Here is a 16,061-nt window from a genome sequence, read left to right on the forward strand (position 1 = left end):
GAGAGTCCCAGGTGCAGCCCACGAGGGTGGAGTCAGCCTCTGGATCAAGATGAACCATTAACCAATGTTACATGAGGCCAGAAGTTAGGGAAAGGGAGGAAGCGATACACTTGGGTTTTTATTCCATTTATACTTCAGTTTTTATCAAATCTATTCTTATAGATGTCTGTCAGCTTTGCTGTCCCTTTAAACAATACCAGACACAGGGCTTATTAAGGAGGAGCTCTGTGTCTCCCTCTGCTGGCCATGGTCAGCTTAGCAGTCAACCCAAGACCAAGACAGTTTAAACTTATCAACCCAATTATCCCAAGACTTTACCTACTGAAAGTTGACTTTATACAGTTACTCATTTGTAGCTCACTAGCTGGTTCATAATTACACTAAATACACATTATTAGACAATATACTAAAAACATATTATTACACTATACACATTATTAAACTAAATACAGATTATTACACTATACACAACATAAATACATATTATTACAATATACACATTGTTACACAATATACTAAATATATATTACAATATACACATTATTACACTAAATAAACATTACACTGTACACAATATTATACTAAATACACATTACTACACTATACACTATACTAAATACACATTATTGCACTATACACACCTTTCTGCTATACACAATATTATACTAAATTCACATTATTAAACTAAATTTACATTTATCTGATGCTTACAATTATGTCTGAGTACAACTTGAGGGTTAAGGGTCTTGCTCATGGGCCCAACAGTGGCATCTTGGTGGTGGTGGGGCCTGAACCCGCACCACCCAAGTTTATATCTATCACACAGCCTGTGTGATGAATGACAGTGTCCAGTGTCTGTTCACTAACTTTTATGTGATTTGTGTTTCCTAGTAACACACACAGCCTGTGTGATGAATGACAGTGTCCAGTGGCTACTCACTAACTTTGGCCAGTTCTCACACTTCGTATCTTTATCAACACTCATGAATCTAAATCCACTTTTCAATCCGGTATGTGTACACACACACACACACACACACACACACACACACACACACACACACACACACACACGCACACACACACACACCCCAAGCACCCCACACACAGTGTAGTGTAGGCTACTGCTAGGAGCTGGGATGCGTGGAATTTATACAGTGGCTTTATATAGTGTTCAAGCTGGTTGGCCAGAACACCACTTAAGTCCTCACTGAGCCATGATTAACCTCATTCAGACTGCTGATTTAACCTCATTCAGACTGCTGATTTAACCTCATTCAGACTGCTGATTAACCTCATTCAGACTGCTGATTTAACCTCATTCAGACTGCTGATTTAACCTCATTCAGACTTCTGATTTAACCTCATTCAGACTGCTGATTTAACCTCATTCAGACTGCTGATTTAACCTCATTCAGACTGCTGATTTAACATAATTGAGACTACAGATTTAACATCATCCAGGCTACTGGAATTCAGACTGATGTGTACTATGTAGAACTGATGTCAGACTGATTTAATGTGTAGATCTAGAAGTCAGACTGAAAAGTATATTTCAACATCTCTCTTCTCTGCAGCTGGCAGCTTTGCCATACCTGTCTTCATTGCAAATTGCTGATGTCGTTCTCATGGACTTTCCTGGTCTTCCACCAAAAGATGAGATCATCAACATGGTGTTGGATTTCCTTACAATGCCCATGTGGCAGGACCGACTCCCTGACACCCTGCAGTACCTGTCAGAGGCGGTAAAATCAGTTTTCTTAACTCAAGAACATATACAAGTCTTATGAGGAATGTAGTTGATCGTTTACTTTTTCGGCTTTTGTTTTAGTTATTATATTTTAAATTATCATTACAGACAAACATCTCATGCTCATCCTACAGAATCCTGTGAGTTTTCAACTAGGAATGTTACATATATAAAATTTGATGCTTGTGGTAATGTTTGTAAAGAATGTATAATCTCTGTTGCCATTTAGTTTGAACTGGTTGGACCATCTGTTCCCCAATGTGCCTGTGGATTTGGAGGTTGCGATTGTGCACAGTAAATCTTCTATGCTGAAGAACATACCACCTGGTGAGACACACACACACACACACACCACCACCTACACACACACACACACATATATATATATATGCACACTGTTCTGTGTAACCTTTATGTAATGCCTTTTATTCTTTTTTTTTTCTCCTCAGGTTGTGTTATTTACAGTGGGCAGGTGAGGCAGTGTGTGTGTGGTTGTTTTGATTTATTTGTGAATTTTCTTACCAAGAGCTCATGACTTCTGTGATGAATTACATTTCTCATCCTCACATGTTTTGTTTTGCTTCTCCCTCAGTGCAACACCACTTATGTCAATGGTTAGTTTCTAGTTTGTATGTTTATGCTTTTTACATTCACATTATTCATGTTTCCTGTACTTCCATTTTTAATTTGCTAGTAAGATCCAGTCTTGTTTGCCAGCGGTCTGTGTTTGAAGTTGTTTGTTTAATGTGTGTGTTTAGTTTGTTTAGTGTGTGGTGCTTTCAGTTCGTGAAATGACAGATTTTGTGGTCTTAACTTAATTCTCCATTTATAAATTCTACATTTCATAAGTCCTGTGGACTCTTCATTAAGTTTGGTTGGTGTTACCTTGGGTTGTTTTAACTGTAACAGCCTGCCAGGTTTACTGTCTTATCTGTTTCTCTGTCAGAGACGACATTGTGTATGCATTCTAACAGGTAAGCAGGTTAGGGTAATGCCATAAACTTTATATACTGTATATCCTGGTTGGTATAGTTAGGTGTGACTTTTTAAAAAAACAACCCATACCAGCAACCAGAGTGAGCTATGGCTGGCATTTTCAAATAACCATTTTTATAAACAGTAACACCTTGTAATACAACTCTTTAGTAAACCAGTAACATTTATGTAAACAATAACATACATTGACAACTATTGTAATCATGTCCTTCTGTGTGTTACAGCACTTTTAGCTTGTAAATTAATGTAATGATTTTCTGTTGTGTGTAACAGCAGTTACCATGTAAAATAATGTGATAATATCCTGCTATGTAATACTGTGAAAACAGATGTTCTGCTGTGGGTAACCATGTGAATTGATGTAATGATGGTCTGGGGGTGTAACAGCACTGTAACTGTTATCATGTAAAGGTTACCAGCACTGAAATTATTTGAACTTAATTCTGTGTTGAAGTACTGCTGTGATGATGTACCTGAGTGGACCACATTACAGCAACCAGCTCTGCAGCTTCAGTATCACACAATATGCCTGTGCAGAGGTATATACAAATACATGCACACACACACAGTGACAGACTGTAACACTTCCACTCAGAATTCCACTATGGGAGGTTTTGTTTTATTTTTAGATTCATATTTTTGTATTATAATCACAAATACAAATATTTTCATCAATTACTACAGTCTATGGGGAGGTTTGGTTAGTGTGTGGTGCATGTATAGTGTGTTGTGGTATATTTGTGTGGTGTGAAGGTGGCTAGGTGTTTGTTTAGTTTGTTTAGTGTGTTTCATGTGTTTTGTTTGGTGTGTTTAGTGCATGATGTGATGTGTTTGGTATGTTTGTAGTTTCTTTAGTGTGTTTTGTTTGATGTGTTTAATGTGTTAAATTAGTTTAAATTTGTGGTCTGTTTAGTGTTTTTAGTTTGGTGTGTTTAGTGTGTGGTGTGTTTGTTTAGAATGTTTAATGTGTGGTGTATTTAGTGTGTCATGTGTTTACTGTGTTCAATTTATTTAATGTGTAGCGTGTTTAGGTGTGTGTGTGTGTAGTTGGCAGGTATGTCTCCAGAAGACTTGGTGAAAGTGTTGTCATGTAATATCACTGGTAACAACACTGTGTCTGATGAGACCTGGAAACACTTCATCACAAATGTCAACCCTGTCCTTGGCCCCGCCCTTGACCTGTTTACTAACACGGTAACATAAACCCAATCTCAGACCATACAAACAAATAATGTGGATACATATTTATGCTTTTATTGTATTTATATTGCTTTATTGTAATAGTGGGGAATCACATTTATAAAGGTTATGGATGTTAAGAATTTTGGGGGAAAATGTATATTAAATAAATAAATGTCTAAATAAATAAATAAACAAACAAATAATACAATCATGATTCTGGCCTTCCCTCTTCTCTGTAGACATTACCTTGGTCCCAGCCCCTGGTGGCAATGCTGGATATGATTGGAGAGGTGACTTTGAGTATGTTCAGCTCATCCAATTACAGAAACTCTTCATTCATCCAGCAATGGTTCAAGATAAGACTCCACCCCTTCCTGCCATATGCTTCTCATCAATTCCTGTCCTGCCTTGCCAGCAAGAACTTTAGCTGTGACACTTACCAGATCATGTGAGTCACACACGCTTACACACAAGCATGAACACATACTTGCACACACAAATATGCAGAAACACATTTTAGTTTTAACACATGCCTTTATTTCAGTCAAAATTGAACTCTTGAAGCTTTTAGACCCAAATCATAGCAAATGAGATAGCAAGTATGAATTTACTTCATGTACACATGTCCAACCCCAAACCCCTCCTGCCACACACACACAAAAACATGTTTATAGAGTGTGGGGATAAATGTAAGTATATAGAAATATATGTATATATTTCCTCACACATATGAAATACACTGCAGATCAAAAATAGAGAACAATTTATGAACACTTGATTTTTTTCAGAAATAATTTTATGTTCATTGGTCAACATTTGACGGATTTTTTGTTAGGGGTATACCATGCCACTAGTACAGTGTTTTACAAAATAACCAAAGTATTTCAAAATAAAACCTTTATTCTGCAGAAAACACAATGATCAAAATTAGAGAACAGCAATGACTGTAGCACAGAGAAAAGATTCCAACTAAATTTCACCAATCAGTCACCAATCAGGAGCAAGCCGTTGCTTTGAATGACTTCAGCACATCTGCGGCCACAGGACATCACTAGTCTCTCACACTGCTCTAGTGTGATTTTGGTCCACTCTTCTTGCAGTCTTTTCCACAGTTCAGTGACTGTTGTGGGTTTCTTGGCCATAACTTTGTCACCAAGGATTTTCCAGAGGTTTTCTATTGGGTCAGGCCAGATGCCACCAGCAAGGGAGACCTCGCGGCGAGAGGGAGAAAGGCAGCTCACCTGCCTCTCTCAGGGTGGTCCGGTACGCTCCACAAGACGTTGCGCCTGTAAACACAAAAGGTGCAAACACAAACACCCAATAGCGCCCACACAAAAACACAAGGCGCTGTTACGTGGCGCCCGCCGTCCCCGCATGCGCCTTGACGTGTCCTTGGCCTCGACGGACACACGGGAGTGCACGTCCGCCCCAGTTCCAGACATGCGACCTCCCTAAACGCCTCCTTCCTCCCGCCACTCTAGGAGCATCCCAGAGGCGGTTTGCCTCCGAGGGTTTGGGCAGACCCTCCCAGTCTCGCTGACAAGTCTGCTGAGGGGAGGGGACTCAGGAGATCCCGCAGGCTCCACCCGACCACCCTCTTTCTGGTCGTCGAGGTGGCCCTCGGTCCTCCTTGGCCCAGGCTCAGCAGCCTCAGGCGCCCCCCCCCCCCCAAGAAATTCCTGGGGGTGTTCCCCTCCATCTCCGGAGAAGACATGGACAGCTCTCACGGTCATCTCCCCAATATCCTGGGATCCAGGCGGCAGTGCAGGGGTTGTCCACGCACCTCCTGCTAGGAAGTCCGTTCTTCGCCGAGGGAGTAGGCGTCCTGTGGTGGTTGGTCATTCTGTAATGCGTGTCGTGGCCTGAGTGCCCAAGGGCGTGGAGAAGGACGCACAGACTTCCTCGACAGGGACAAACGTTTAATGGAAACATATAAACACAACAACACTCGCGTATTACAGAATCGGAACATGAAACAGTTAACAATAAACAGACACGATAACCGGGAATACATGTAATGATGCTACCATTTAACATTAATACGCTACATTAACACGTCGACGATGACCAACAACGCTGCACACCCTGACGTAAGTTTATATACACACAGACAAAACGAAGTACAGGTGTTTGCAGACGTGGCCACAAATGAAAGTCCTCCCACTGCACATGGCTGGCCAAACCACGTGCCTCATGAGAGGCGAGTGTTCCGTGACACTCCTCAGCAAAGGTTAGTCTAGCCTTTTGATTCTTTCTTCTAATGAGGTTTGGTCACTGCAGAGTGGGCTTTCAGGCCAAATGCTCTTAAACATCACAACACTGTATGAGGAGACAGATCCTTACCCTGTTCAGTGCTGAATCGGTGAGCAATTCCAGCTGCAGTGTTGATCCGATTATCCTTGGAGATTCTCCGCATTATCCTGTGCTCTCTTGCATTTGTCTTTCATGGGCGACCAGCCTTCTTGAAATGAGTTTGTGGTGATGTAAAGATGCAATATTCTAGAAATCACAGACTTGGAACAACCAACTTCTCATGCTATGGCTGATAGGGTCACCCCTTTGGCCTTCATCTGGACAACCTGCTGCTGGAGGGTTTCAGTTACTTTGGAACGGATCACCATCTCGCAGTGTCAGTGAAAAATGGAAAGTTAGGCTGCCAGTTAAATAGGGTTTGTCGGATAATTAAGGAAATTAGCACCAGGTGCCAGATTAACAACAATAACTTGCAGGTATGTGAAATTTGATCAGTGTTCTTTTTTTATTTATGTCATTTTAGTTTTTTATACTATTCTTTAGAATATATATACAACTCATGAAATAAGCTTAAAATACTGCTCTTTTACTCCTGTTAGGATAAATTCACATATGACTACACAGTGACCTTGACATTTAGGAAATTGTGTGTTGTACTCTAATTTTGATCTGCAGTGTAGATAGAGTATGTGTTACATATAATGTTAGTATGTGTCGTTTGGTGATTATAAAATGTCCTTGTGTGCAGGGTTAATATTTTCAGTCAGTTATACAGTGGCATGTCTAGGGACACACAAATATCCGTCTACGCCAACTTCATCCAGGGCTTCCTCAGTCTTGGGCAGAATGCAGGTTAACATGCGCATGTGCACAGACACACACACACACACACACACACACACACACGTACTCACAAACACAAGTGTATGTGTGTTTGTTATGCATTGCTTTTAAATATAAAAGCTGTATTTGTTTATTTCTATATATTTGCCAGCATGTTTGTTTGGGATTTTGTTTGTTAATTATGTTTGTTGCGGCGATATTGTTCTGATGTTCATTTGTCTGTTTTACTGTTGGTGCATCCAGCATGTGCCTCTGGAGTGAGGAGCTATGATTGGCTGAAAGCTAATGTGGGGCCTTTCTCTATATTTGCATCTATTACTGACCTACAGAGACTCAACCCCAGTTTTTCACCGGTATGACACATGAACACACACACACAGCACAAACACATACTGACTTAAAGAGATTCAACCCCAGTTTTTCACCGGTGCAACATATGAACGTGTGTGTGTGTGTGTGTGTGTGTGTGTGTGTGTGTGTGTGTGTGTGTGTGTGTGTTCCATTCAGCTGGATGCTGTAGGTAGTCTGACTCTAGACCAGATGGTGGAGGTGGCCAGTTCTCCTGGTCTCCTGTCCACCATCTCTCAGGTGAACCTGCTCCTGCAGAATATTCCAGACTCTCAGCTCACTCAGTTCTTTTCCACACTGTCAGTGGCCCTCACCGTGAGTCTCAGCTCCTGCTCACTCTGTCTGTCCAGTAGAGCAATTAATACATACACCAAGAAATTAACTTCTGCAGTAATTAGTACATATGGTGAAAAATTAACTTCTCCATAATTTAAGTAATTAAAATGAACAAATAACTAAAAAACTGATACTGTGTATATTAATTAGACTTTATTAACATACCCTATAAAAATTCCTAAATTAAGCAAAGCTATCTAGCCTATATCGCTGATTTCATTTGAAAAGATTACATAAAATACATGTAAATGTTTAGAAATAGGCAATAATTTTAAATGAAGAACTTTACATCTCAAAAATATAAATATTAATTGTAATGCCTACTATAAAAAATATTTGCTATGGTTATATGCCATTTGCTGAAACGCTGTATTTGGTGAAAGTTTGTTGGTGCATAAGTGTGGGTTCTGATTGGATGTGTGTCATATCCGTCAGTCCCAGGGTGTGCTGCTCCCTCCCCCGGTGCGTGCAGCTCTCCTTCAGCAGGTGTTTGACAGGGCAGGTCTGTCGTCCCCGTCTGTGCCGGACACTCAGGTGCAGCAGTGGCTGAACACCAGCCTGGTCCCACTCATACCAGACCTGCCTGCCACACTGGTTCCACAGTACTTCAGCATTGTGTTGAACAGATCCTGTTCAGTACTACAGCAAGCGTAAGACACACAGAAAAAACCACACACAGACGAAAACACACAAAAACACACAAATACACACAGAAACACACACACACACAAAATACACACACAGAAACATATACAAACAAACAAAGAAGTGGGTAAATACACTCTCCCACATACACACACAAACACTGTATCTGTAAAATTGTGTTTTATATATTGTGCTTTAATTTGTGTTTTTGTGAACAATAGTGTTGCAGTACTCAACTCCAACAACTCCAGTTTCAGTGTTGACACACAGCAGGCAATCTACACCCAAATCGTCAAGTCTCTCATAGGTAGTCATTTACACACACCAGCGAGTCAAACATGCGCAATACCGAGTCATTCATACACACCAGCAAGTCATTCATACACACAATAGTCATTCTTACACACCAGTAAGTCATTCATACACACAACCATGCACGCCAGCGAGTCATTCATGCACATTAGAGTCATTTATTGGTCATTCATACACACCACCAAGTCATTCAGGGATCATTCTTTCACACCACCAGGTCATTCGTATACACCAGCGAGCCATCCACTCTTTTATAGGTAGTCATACCACATACATACCATAGTAGCCTCAACCACATACATATCCATCTGTCCAGTTACCCAGCCATCTGTTCATGCATCCATCAGTACATACATTTTATATAATCAGTCATCTATATATGTGTATAGATTGATGGATAGATAGTTATAAACAAATACACATTTTTCCAGTGCTATACTAAACCATATTTCCTGGGTTGTGAGGCAGTAATGCCACATGACACTCCTGTATATTAAATCCTCTTCCTCTCTGTACCGGCAGAACCCCAGCCCCTGCGTTGCTATGGCAACCAGAGCTACTACTCCTTCCTGAAGTCATCCTTCATGAGTTTTCAGTTGCCCACCCTCTCCACCTTCCTGACTCTCATGCCCCCAAACCGCAAGTCACAGGTCAGAGCAGCTGCCAATTAAACCACTCAACTAATCCCATGGTCACAGGTCAGAGCAGCTGCCAATCAAACCACTCGACTAATCCAATGGTCACAGGTCAGAGCATCTGCAATTTAAACAACTTGAGCAATCCCATGGTCACAGTTTGGAGCAGCTGCCATTTAAACCACTTGGCCAATCCCATGCATCAGGCTCTAAAACACATGAGCATATAATACCCCCAAGTCATTTAAAACCTTTGTAGTTCATTCTCGATAACAGTGTTTCCTTAATGCCATAAATATAATGTATATGTAAAACCTTAGTTCAGCAACATTTTTTATGTTCACCAAAGCCATGAAATGAAATGCTGTGGTGAAATTGGATCATTAGTGTGTAACTGTTGTGTGATTGGGATTACTAGTGTGTAATTGGTGTGACTGAGTCATTAGTGTGTAACTGTTGTGCAATTGGGTCATTTCTGTGTAATTGTTGTGTGATTGGGTCATTTCTGTATAATTGTTGTGTGATTGGGTCATTACTGTGTAACTGATTAACAGTTCTCTCTGTTCTGTAGCTGCTGAGCTCCGTGTCCCCTGCAGAGCTTTCTGCTTACTTGAACAGTCCTGCCACTGTAGATGACCCACAGCAACTCTGCCAGCTCTTCTACAGTTATCCAAGAACCACAGTGTACCTGCAGAATGTACACTCTTGCACACATACGTGTGCACACACATTCATCCATATAACCATCAAGAAAGCAACCAATTTTTACTGATGATTTTACATTGATTTTACAATTTTTACTTGATTTTAATTTTTTGCTGATCATAACAATGTTCAGTGTGTGGTGATTGTGTATTGAATGTATGGTGAATGATTGTGAATGTAGGTTGTGTGTGTAGTGAATGTGTGTTGAATGTGGTAATGTGTGTTTAATGTCTATTGAATGTTGACTGTGTTGAATGATTGGTACTGTGTGCTGAATGTGGTATAATGTGTGGAGAATGTAATGAAAATGTGATTGTGTGTTGAATGTGTGGTAATGTGTGTTGAATTCCCTTCAATATTCTGACTAACTCTACTGCTATTTTACAGTTAAGTGAGGGTTAGGTAATGTTAAGTAGGGGTACATTTTGGAACATGGACATAAGCAAAAATGAATCCTATAATTATACAAGCAATTTCCCAAATTTCCAGAGAGCCTGACACACAAACACAAATTTGGACACATACACAGCTGTGTGCACACAATTAAATACTTAATTTGGATTAATATATCAGATAAAATGTGTATAACAAAATACAAATTATTGCTTATTGCTCGCTCTGTCTCTCTGCCTTTCTCTCTCTCTCTCACGCTCCCTCTCTCTCCAGCAACCAGTACAATCTCCAGTTCTGGCCAGGCAGACGTTAGCATGTGTGTGGCCTCTTGCTCTCAATGCATCATCTCAGGCTGATGCTATTCAGTGGTTTAATGTCATTTTGGCTCGCTACCTGCCCTACCTCAGCTCTCCTCTGATCAGCCCCACGCTGCTAAATGTCTCCTACTGTCTAGCTTTCCGCACGTTGTAAGTAAACACAGGATTTCAGTTTCACTCTTTTGGTTTATTATGCACATTTGCCATCAGTGTGTGGAAATAATTGTCATAAGATGCAGGTTCTGTTTAACTTGGAGTCATCAAATGCAGCATGATGCCCAGGGTTCCTGTAACTTGTTTCTGAAAATGAATTTCAAGGAAATACATTAATCAGCTGAATGAATGTTCTCTGGAAGCCAGTGATGTTAAGCAGTTGTGTTTTAATCAGCTGATTGACTGCTCCAAAAGCATTATCTAAACAGAGGAAAACAATGTTTTAAACAGTTTAAACAACATTTTAAACAGAGGTGTATGGCTGCCATGTCAGAATCATTTCACTGTTCAGTTTCAAGCAGAATCAAGTAAGAATTATTTCGCTTAAAACCTGCAAACCTGGAGGAATCTTTCTTTACTTCCTCAGTGTATCTCTGATGGGAACTTACAATTTCACTAATGTAAACTTCAGTGCACAAGAAATCTACCACACCATCCAAGTCTATCTCACGACAGGTAAGTCACTGGTATTTTTAAAGCTGCCGTCAAAACAAGATGGAAGGAAACAGATTATTTTAGAAGAGAAACAGTTCAGTGTCAGTCTCAAACTAGTATAGAAAACACCCTTCTTTCTCTAGATTCCTCACCCAGGTGTTATAAACCCTCTGATCCTGTGCTGAACTCCACTGCTTGGTTCATTAACTACATTGGAGACTTCATCAGCTTTGTCACTCTAAATGACCTGATCATGTTTGGAGACACCCAGGTGAGTAGAATGGAAAATAATTTCTTGATAATGCTTATAATTTTTCAGAGATTCTTTTCTGAACCCGTGTGTCTGTCTCCCAGTGAATGCCTCCCAAATGTATTAATCTATCTGTAATGTTGAGCGGTAAAGAGGCGGACGCATGTGCGAAGAGGAGTGAGATTTATTATGCGCAAATCCAAAATCAGAGTCGTTTAGGCAGTCCAGGGTCATAGAGCCGACACAAAGAGCACGGAGATAAATGAGTAAACAAAATAAAAACACACAAAAGCAGACGGGGACGCAGGCTATAACTAAGGCTAGGAAACAAGAAGGCTAAGAAACACAAAGGCACGGAGTACAAAGAAACATCCATAACATTCAAGCAATAATTCAAACAGTCAAACACATTCAAACAATGAATAGCCACGACCAAGGCACACAACAGGGTTTAAATACATGAACTAGAAATGAGGGGCAGGTGTACACAATCAATGTGAGGACAAAATGAAACTATGCAACAGAATTAAACTGAAGACAGGGAAAACACAGAAGATAGAAGGGACTGATCATGACAGTAGCCCCTGCCCCAAGCGCACAACACCGGGGCGTGCAAAAACAAGAAACACCAAAACAAGACTAGGACGAGACACCAACAGGAACAGAACAGGCAAGACGGGACAGGCCAGAAACAGGAACTGAACACAGGACACGACGAGGATCAGGCACCGGAACATCAGTAGACACAGAAACTGGGGCAACAGGAGAAGACTGAACAGGACAAGAACCAGGAGCAGACACAGAAACTAAAGGAGCAGAAGTGACAGGCAGAGAAGCAGGAACAGACCTGGGCTCAGAAGCAGAACCAACAGAACCAGACTGAGGACAAAAAAGTGCCGGGAGGGAGGACAAGGATTACAAGCACGCAAAACAGACCAGGCCAGGGACAAAGGGACAGGAACAAAAATGGACACAGGCACTGGAACGGACACAGGGACAGAAACTAAGGGAGACACAGGAATCGGAATGGGCACAGAAACAGGCACAGGGACAGACAGCACAACAGAGAAGGCAAAAACAATGAGGCAGTAGGAGCCACAGGAGAGCTTCGAGGAGCGACCAGGGGGACAGGCCTGGCATGAGGCATGGGGACTCCTGCAGTGGTTTCTCCCACTACAGGAACAGGAACTGTTGGGTCCAGGGGCACGGCTGCGATGATCAGCGGCCACAGGTCCAGGGTCTGGGCAGCAGCCATCAGTGGCGGCGACAGGTCCGGAGGTGCAGCTACAGGAACAGACCTGGTAACAGGATGGGCGGTATCCTCTATGCTGGGTACAGGAATGGAACTAGCGGCATCCGCTAAGCCAGAAACAGGAACGGAACTGGTGGCATCTGCTATGCCGGGAACAAGACCAGGATCAGGATGGGCGGCGTCTCTCACGCCGGGTACAGGACCAGGATGAGGACGGGTGGCATCTCCCATGCTGGGAACAGGATCATACTGGGTGGCTTGCAAGATAGCCACAGACACCGGTGGGGTGACCCTGGAGGAACACACAGACACAGAACCCTCTCGGTGGCTCCAAAGGCTCTCAGGAGAGATAGGGAGCTCACAGATGCGCTTTCGTGCACAGGGAATACCTAGCCATGGATGGTCTGTGCATTCACTCTGCCTACTAATATCCTGCGCTGCAGGCCGCTCCCCCCCTGCAGCATTGGTCAAGATGGGTAGACTCTTGGCACTTACCTGGGATCTCGTCGTTGGACTGTGTAGAAACAGCTGGAGTTTCGTCCCAGCGAAACCACCTCCCAGAGTCTCGCTCTCACTGCGTCCTTGTTGGGCTGTTCATTCTGTAACATTGAGCGGTTACGTAGAGCCGACACGGAGAGTACGAGGATACATGACTTAACAAAACAAACACACACAAAGGCAAATGGGGAAGCAGGCTATAAATAAGGCTAGGAAACACCAAGGCTAAGAAACACAAAGGCAGGGAGTACAAAGAAACAACCATAATGAAATACATTCAAACAATAATTCAAACAATGAACAGCCATGACCAAGGCACACAAGGGACAGGTGTAAGCAATCAAACAATGAGGACAAAACGAAACTATGGAACAGAACTAACCTGAAGACAGGAAAAACATGGAACACGGAAGAAGAAAGGGACTGATCGTGACACTATGTAGTTCCACATTGTTCCCCTGTGTATTACACAATAATACATAGCTTCTCCAGTGAGCCTCTCCCAGCAGAACGTCACTGGGGTAGCACCCGATGGTCCAGTGATGGAACCCAGCCCTGAGATTTCCAGGGAGATGGAATCCAGCCCTGAGTGTTTTTTAGGGAGATTCTCTGCAAGTTCAGTTTTGTTCAGTTCTGTTCAGGGTTGTCAGTATGCAGTGACCTTAGGTCCACCGGACCTGGTGGATCAGGTGTCCTCGCTTTGGTTCTGGAGGACCACAGTCCAGAACAGTTGGGTGTTTGTATTTTGTTTAAAGTTTATTTAACTAACACAACAAGATTACAGATTGTTTGTCAAGGGCAATGCACAGTTTCCGTTTTGAACCTTGATATACAAAAGCTAAGCTTTGACCTTTAGACTAGGGTGTACATAGAGATATCTTGGTCTTTGATCTCATGTGAATGGTATTTTATATTTTAAAAAATGTAAAAATAATAATAATAATTACCTTCATAAATGTGTTTTACTTGTTGGTGGTAAAATCCCTCCTTAGGTACCACTGAACTAGGGTGTTGTTAGTGGTTTCAGTTTCTTCAATTTGTCCCCTGTGCCGCAGCAGCTGCCTCTGTTCTTGTGGGAAGATTTTACTTTCATTATTGAAACATTGCTGTCAAGATTGATGCATTCAGCTACGAGAGCTTTAGTGAGGTCAAGTCAGTAGTGAACTGTGACATCTTAGCCTTCTCACCCCCCTTTCGTTGTCTGAAAAAAATACATAGCTCACTGTGTCCTCCTATAACCAGAGTGTTCTTGTCCTGCTGTAGCTTCTTCCCTTCATACTGGACCCAGTAAACCTGCAGCTGTTTAATTCGACCACCATCTCCACAAGCGTCATCATCTTTTATACAGAACTGTTGTACCAAGCCAACCCTTCTTTCAGTGCTACACTGTGAGTTATAACACCTCATTATGGAACTGATGTGTTATAATGTGTCATAACATCTTTATTAGACTGCTTAATGCGTTTTTGCCATATTCAGTGCCATTTTGCACATTATAGTTATTATAGATTATAATCACATTATATTTACAGTGTTGTAGATTATAAGGGCGTTAATACTGTTCCAGAGTATAACTACATTATACTTACACTATTATAGATTATATAACCAGATTATATAACCAGATTATACATAGATTATATAACCACATTATACTTGCACTATTATAGATTATAACCACATTATTCATAGACTCTTACAGATTATAAAACCACATTATACTTACTCTATTATAGATTATATAACCATATTGTACATAGATTATTATAAATTAAATAACCACATTATACTTATACTATTATAGATTATATAACCAAATTATACTTACTATATTATACTACATGTGTTAGAGAAAAATCCCCATATCCATATTAAGGTTATAATTATTTTTCAAATATTCTTCTTCTTCATAACAAATATAATAATTTTTCAGTTATTATTTTTATTTATTTTTGTATTGTTATATCATAGTTGTTGTTCTCATTCCAGTGAAATGTTTCGATGTTGAAACTTTTGCTTTATCTTTCTCCCCCAGCAGCCAATCAGAGTCTGTGTGTCTGTGTCTGTGTCTGTGTGTGTGTGTGTGTGTGTGTGTGTGTGTGTGTGTGTGTGTGTGTGTGTAGTCTGCCCCCAGCATTCCTTTGTTTTGCTCCTGCGAGCGCATTTACTGCTCTGTCCAGCCAATATGCCACAACTATCATGCAGTCCTTACATCAGTTCTGCACTGACGTAGGCTCTGACGTAAGTACACACGCGTGCACACACACAGTGTGTGTGTGTGTGTGTGTGTGTGTGTTCACGCATGTGTGTTTGTGAGTGTGACCTACTGACTCTATTCTCTGATTTTGGGTTTTGTCTGATTTGGAAATTACACTGGTTCCACTGGTTCAGGTGTGTGTGTGTGTGGTTTGCACTGTGTTTGTGTTTTGTGTACCAGAATAACACTAACTCCATACCTATGGGTGTGTTGTGCCCAGGACGGGATTAGGGTTAGAATTACAGTTAGGGCTAGGTTTAGGGATAAATTTAGGGTTAGGGTGAGAGTTAGGACCAGGATCACTGTTCTCAATACTCCAACACCAGCACGTGACATAGGGGAAATTAATGCAGACAGAAGAACTGAAGGTCTCAGTGTAACTACACTGATCTGCTGATTAATATTGAGGAGAGTGTGCCCTCCTCAGGAGAGGAAGAGGAT

General features: G+C 41.4%; 1 protein-coding gene across 1 annotated transcript in view; it reads left to right on the forward strand.

The window, feature by feature from the left end:
* LOC113585188 (uncharacterized) overlaps window positions 1-16,061 on the forward strand; it is a 44,179-nt gene that overhangs the window by 15,529 nt on the left and 12,589 nt on the right. Inside the window, exons 27-48 of the mRNA XM_027022553.3 lie at window positions 892-1,010; window positions 1,578-1,745; window positions 1,859-1,890; window positions 1,980-2,077; window positions 2,200-2,222; window positions 2,343-2,364; window positions 2,697-2,724; window positions 3,201-3,285; window positions 3,794-3,940; window positions 4,168-4,376; window positions 6,930-7,033; window positions 7,268-7,377; window positions 7,532-7,687; window positions 8,144-8,358; window positions 8,575-8,660; window positions 9,188-9,315; window positions 9,872-9,997; window positions 10,672-10,865; window positions 11,296-11,384; window positions 11,507-11,634; window positions 14,627-14,751; window positions 15,487-15,604. Of these exons, the coding sequence (XP_026878354.3) occupies window positions 892-1,010; window positions 1,578-1,745; window positions 1,859-1,890; window positions 1,980-2,077; window positions 2,200-2,222; window positions 2,343-2,364; window positions 2,697-2,724; window positions 3,201-3,285; window positions 3,794-3,940; window positions 4,168-4,376; window positions 6,930-7,033; window positions 7,268-7,377; window positions 7,532-7,687; window positions 8,144-8,358; window positions 8,575-8,660; window positions 9,188-9,315; window positions 9,872-9,997; window positions 10,672-10,865; window positions 11,296-11,384; window positions 11,507-11,634; window positions 14,627-14,751; window positions 15,487-15,604 (2,510 nt within the window). The remainder of the gene's footprint in view (window positions 1-891; window positions 1,011-1,577; window positions 1,746-1,858; window positions 1,891-1,979; window positions 2,078-2,199; window positions 2,223-2,342; window positions 2,365-2,696; window positions 2,725-3,200; window positions 3,286-3,793; window positions 3,941-4,167; window positions 4,377-6,929; window positions 7,034-7,267; window positions 7,378-7,531; window positions 7,688-8,143; window positions 8,359-8,574; window positions 8,661-9,187; window positions 9,316-9,871; window positions 9,998-10,671; window positions 10,866-11,295; window positions 11,385-11,506; window positions 11,635-14,626; window positions 14,752-15,486; window positions 15,605-16,061) is intronic.

The sequence above is a fragment of the Electrophorus electricus genome, chromosome 18 (assembly GCF_041902795.1).
Source record: "Electrophorus electricus isolate QZ-2024a chromosome 18, ASM4190279v1, whole genome shotgun sequence".
Classification (NCBI taxonomy): Eukaryota; Metazoa; Chordata; class Actinopteri; order Gymnotiformes; family Gymnotidae; genus Electrophorus; species Electrophorus electricus.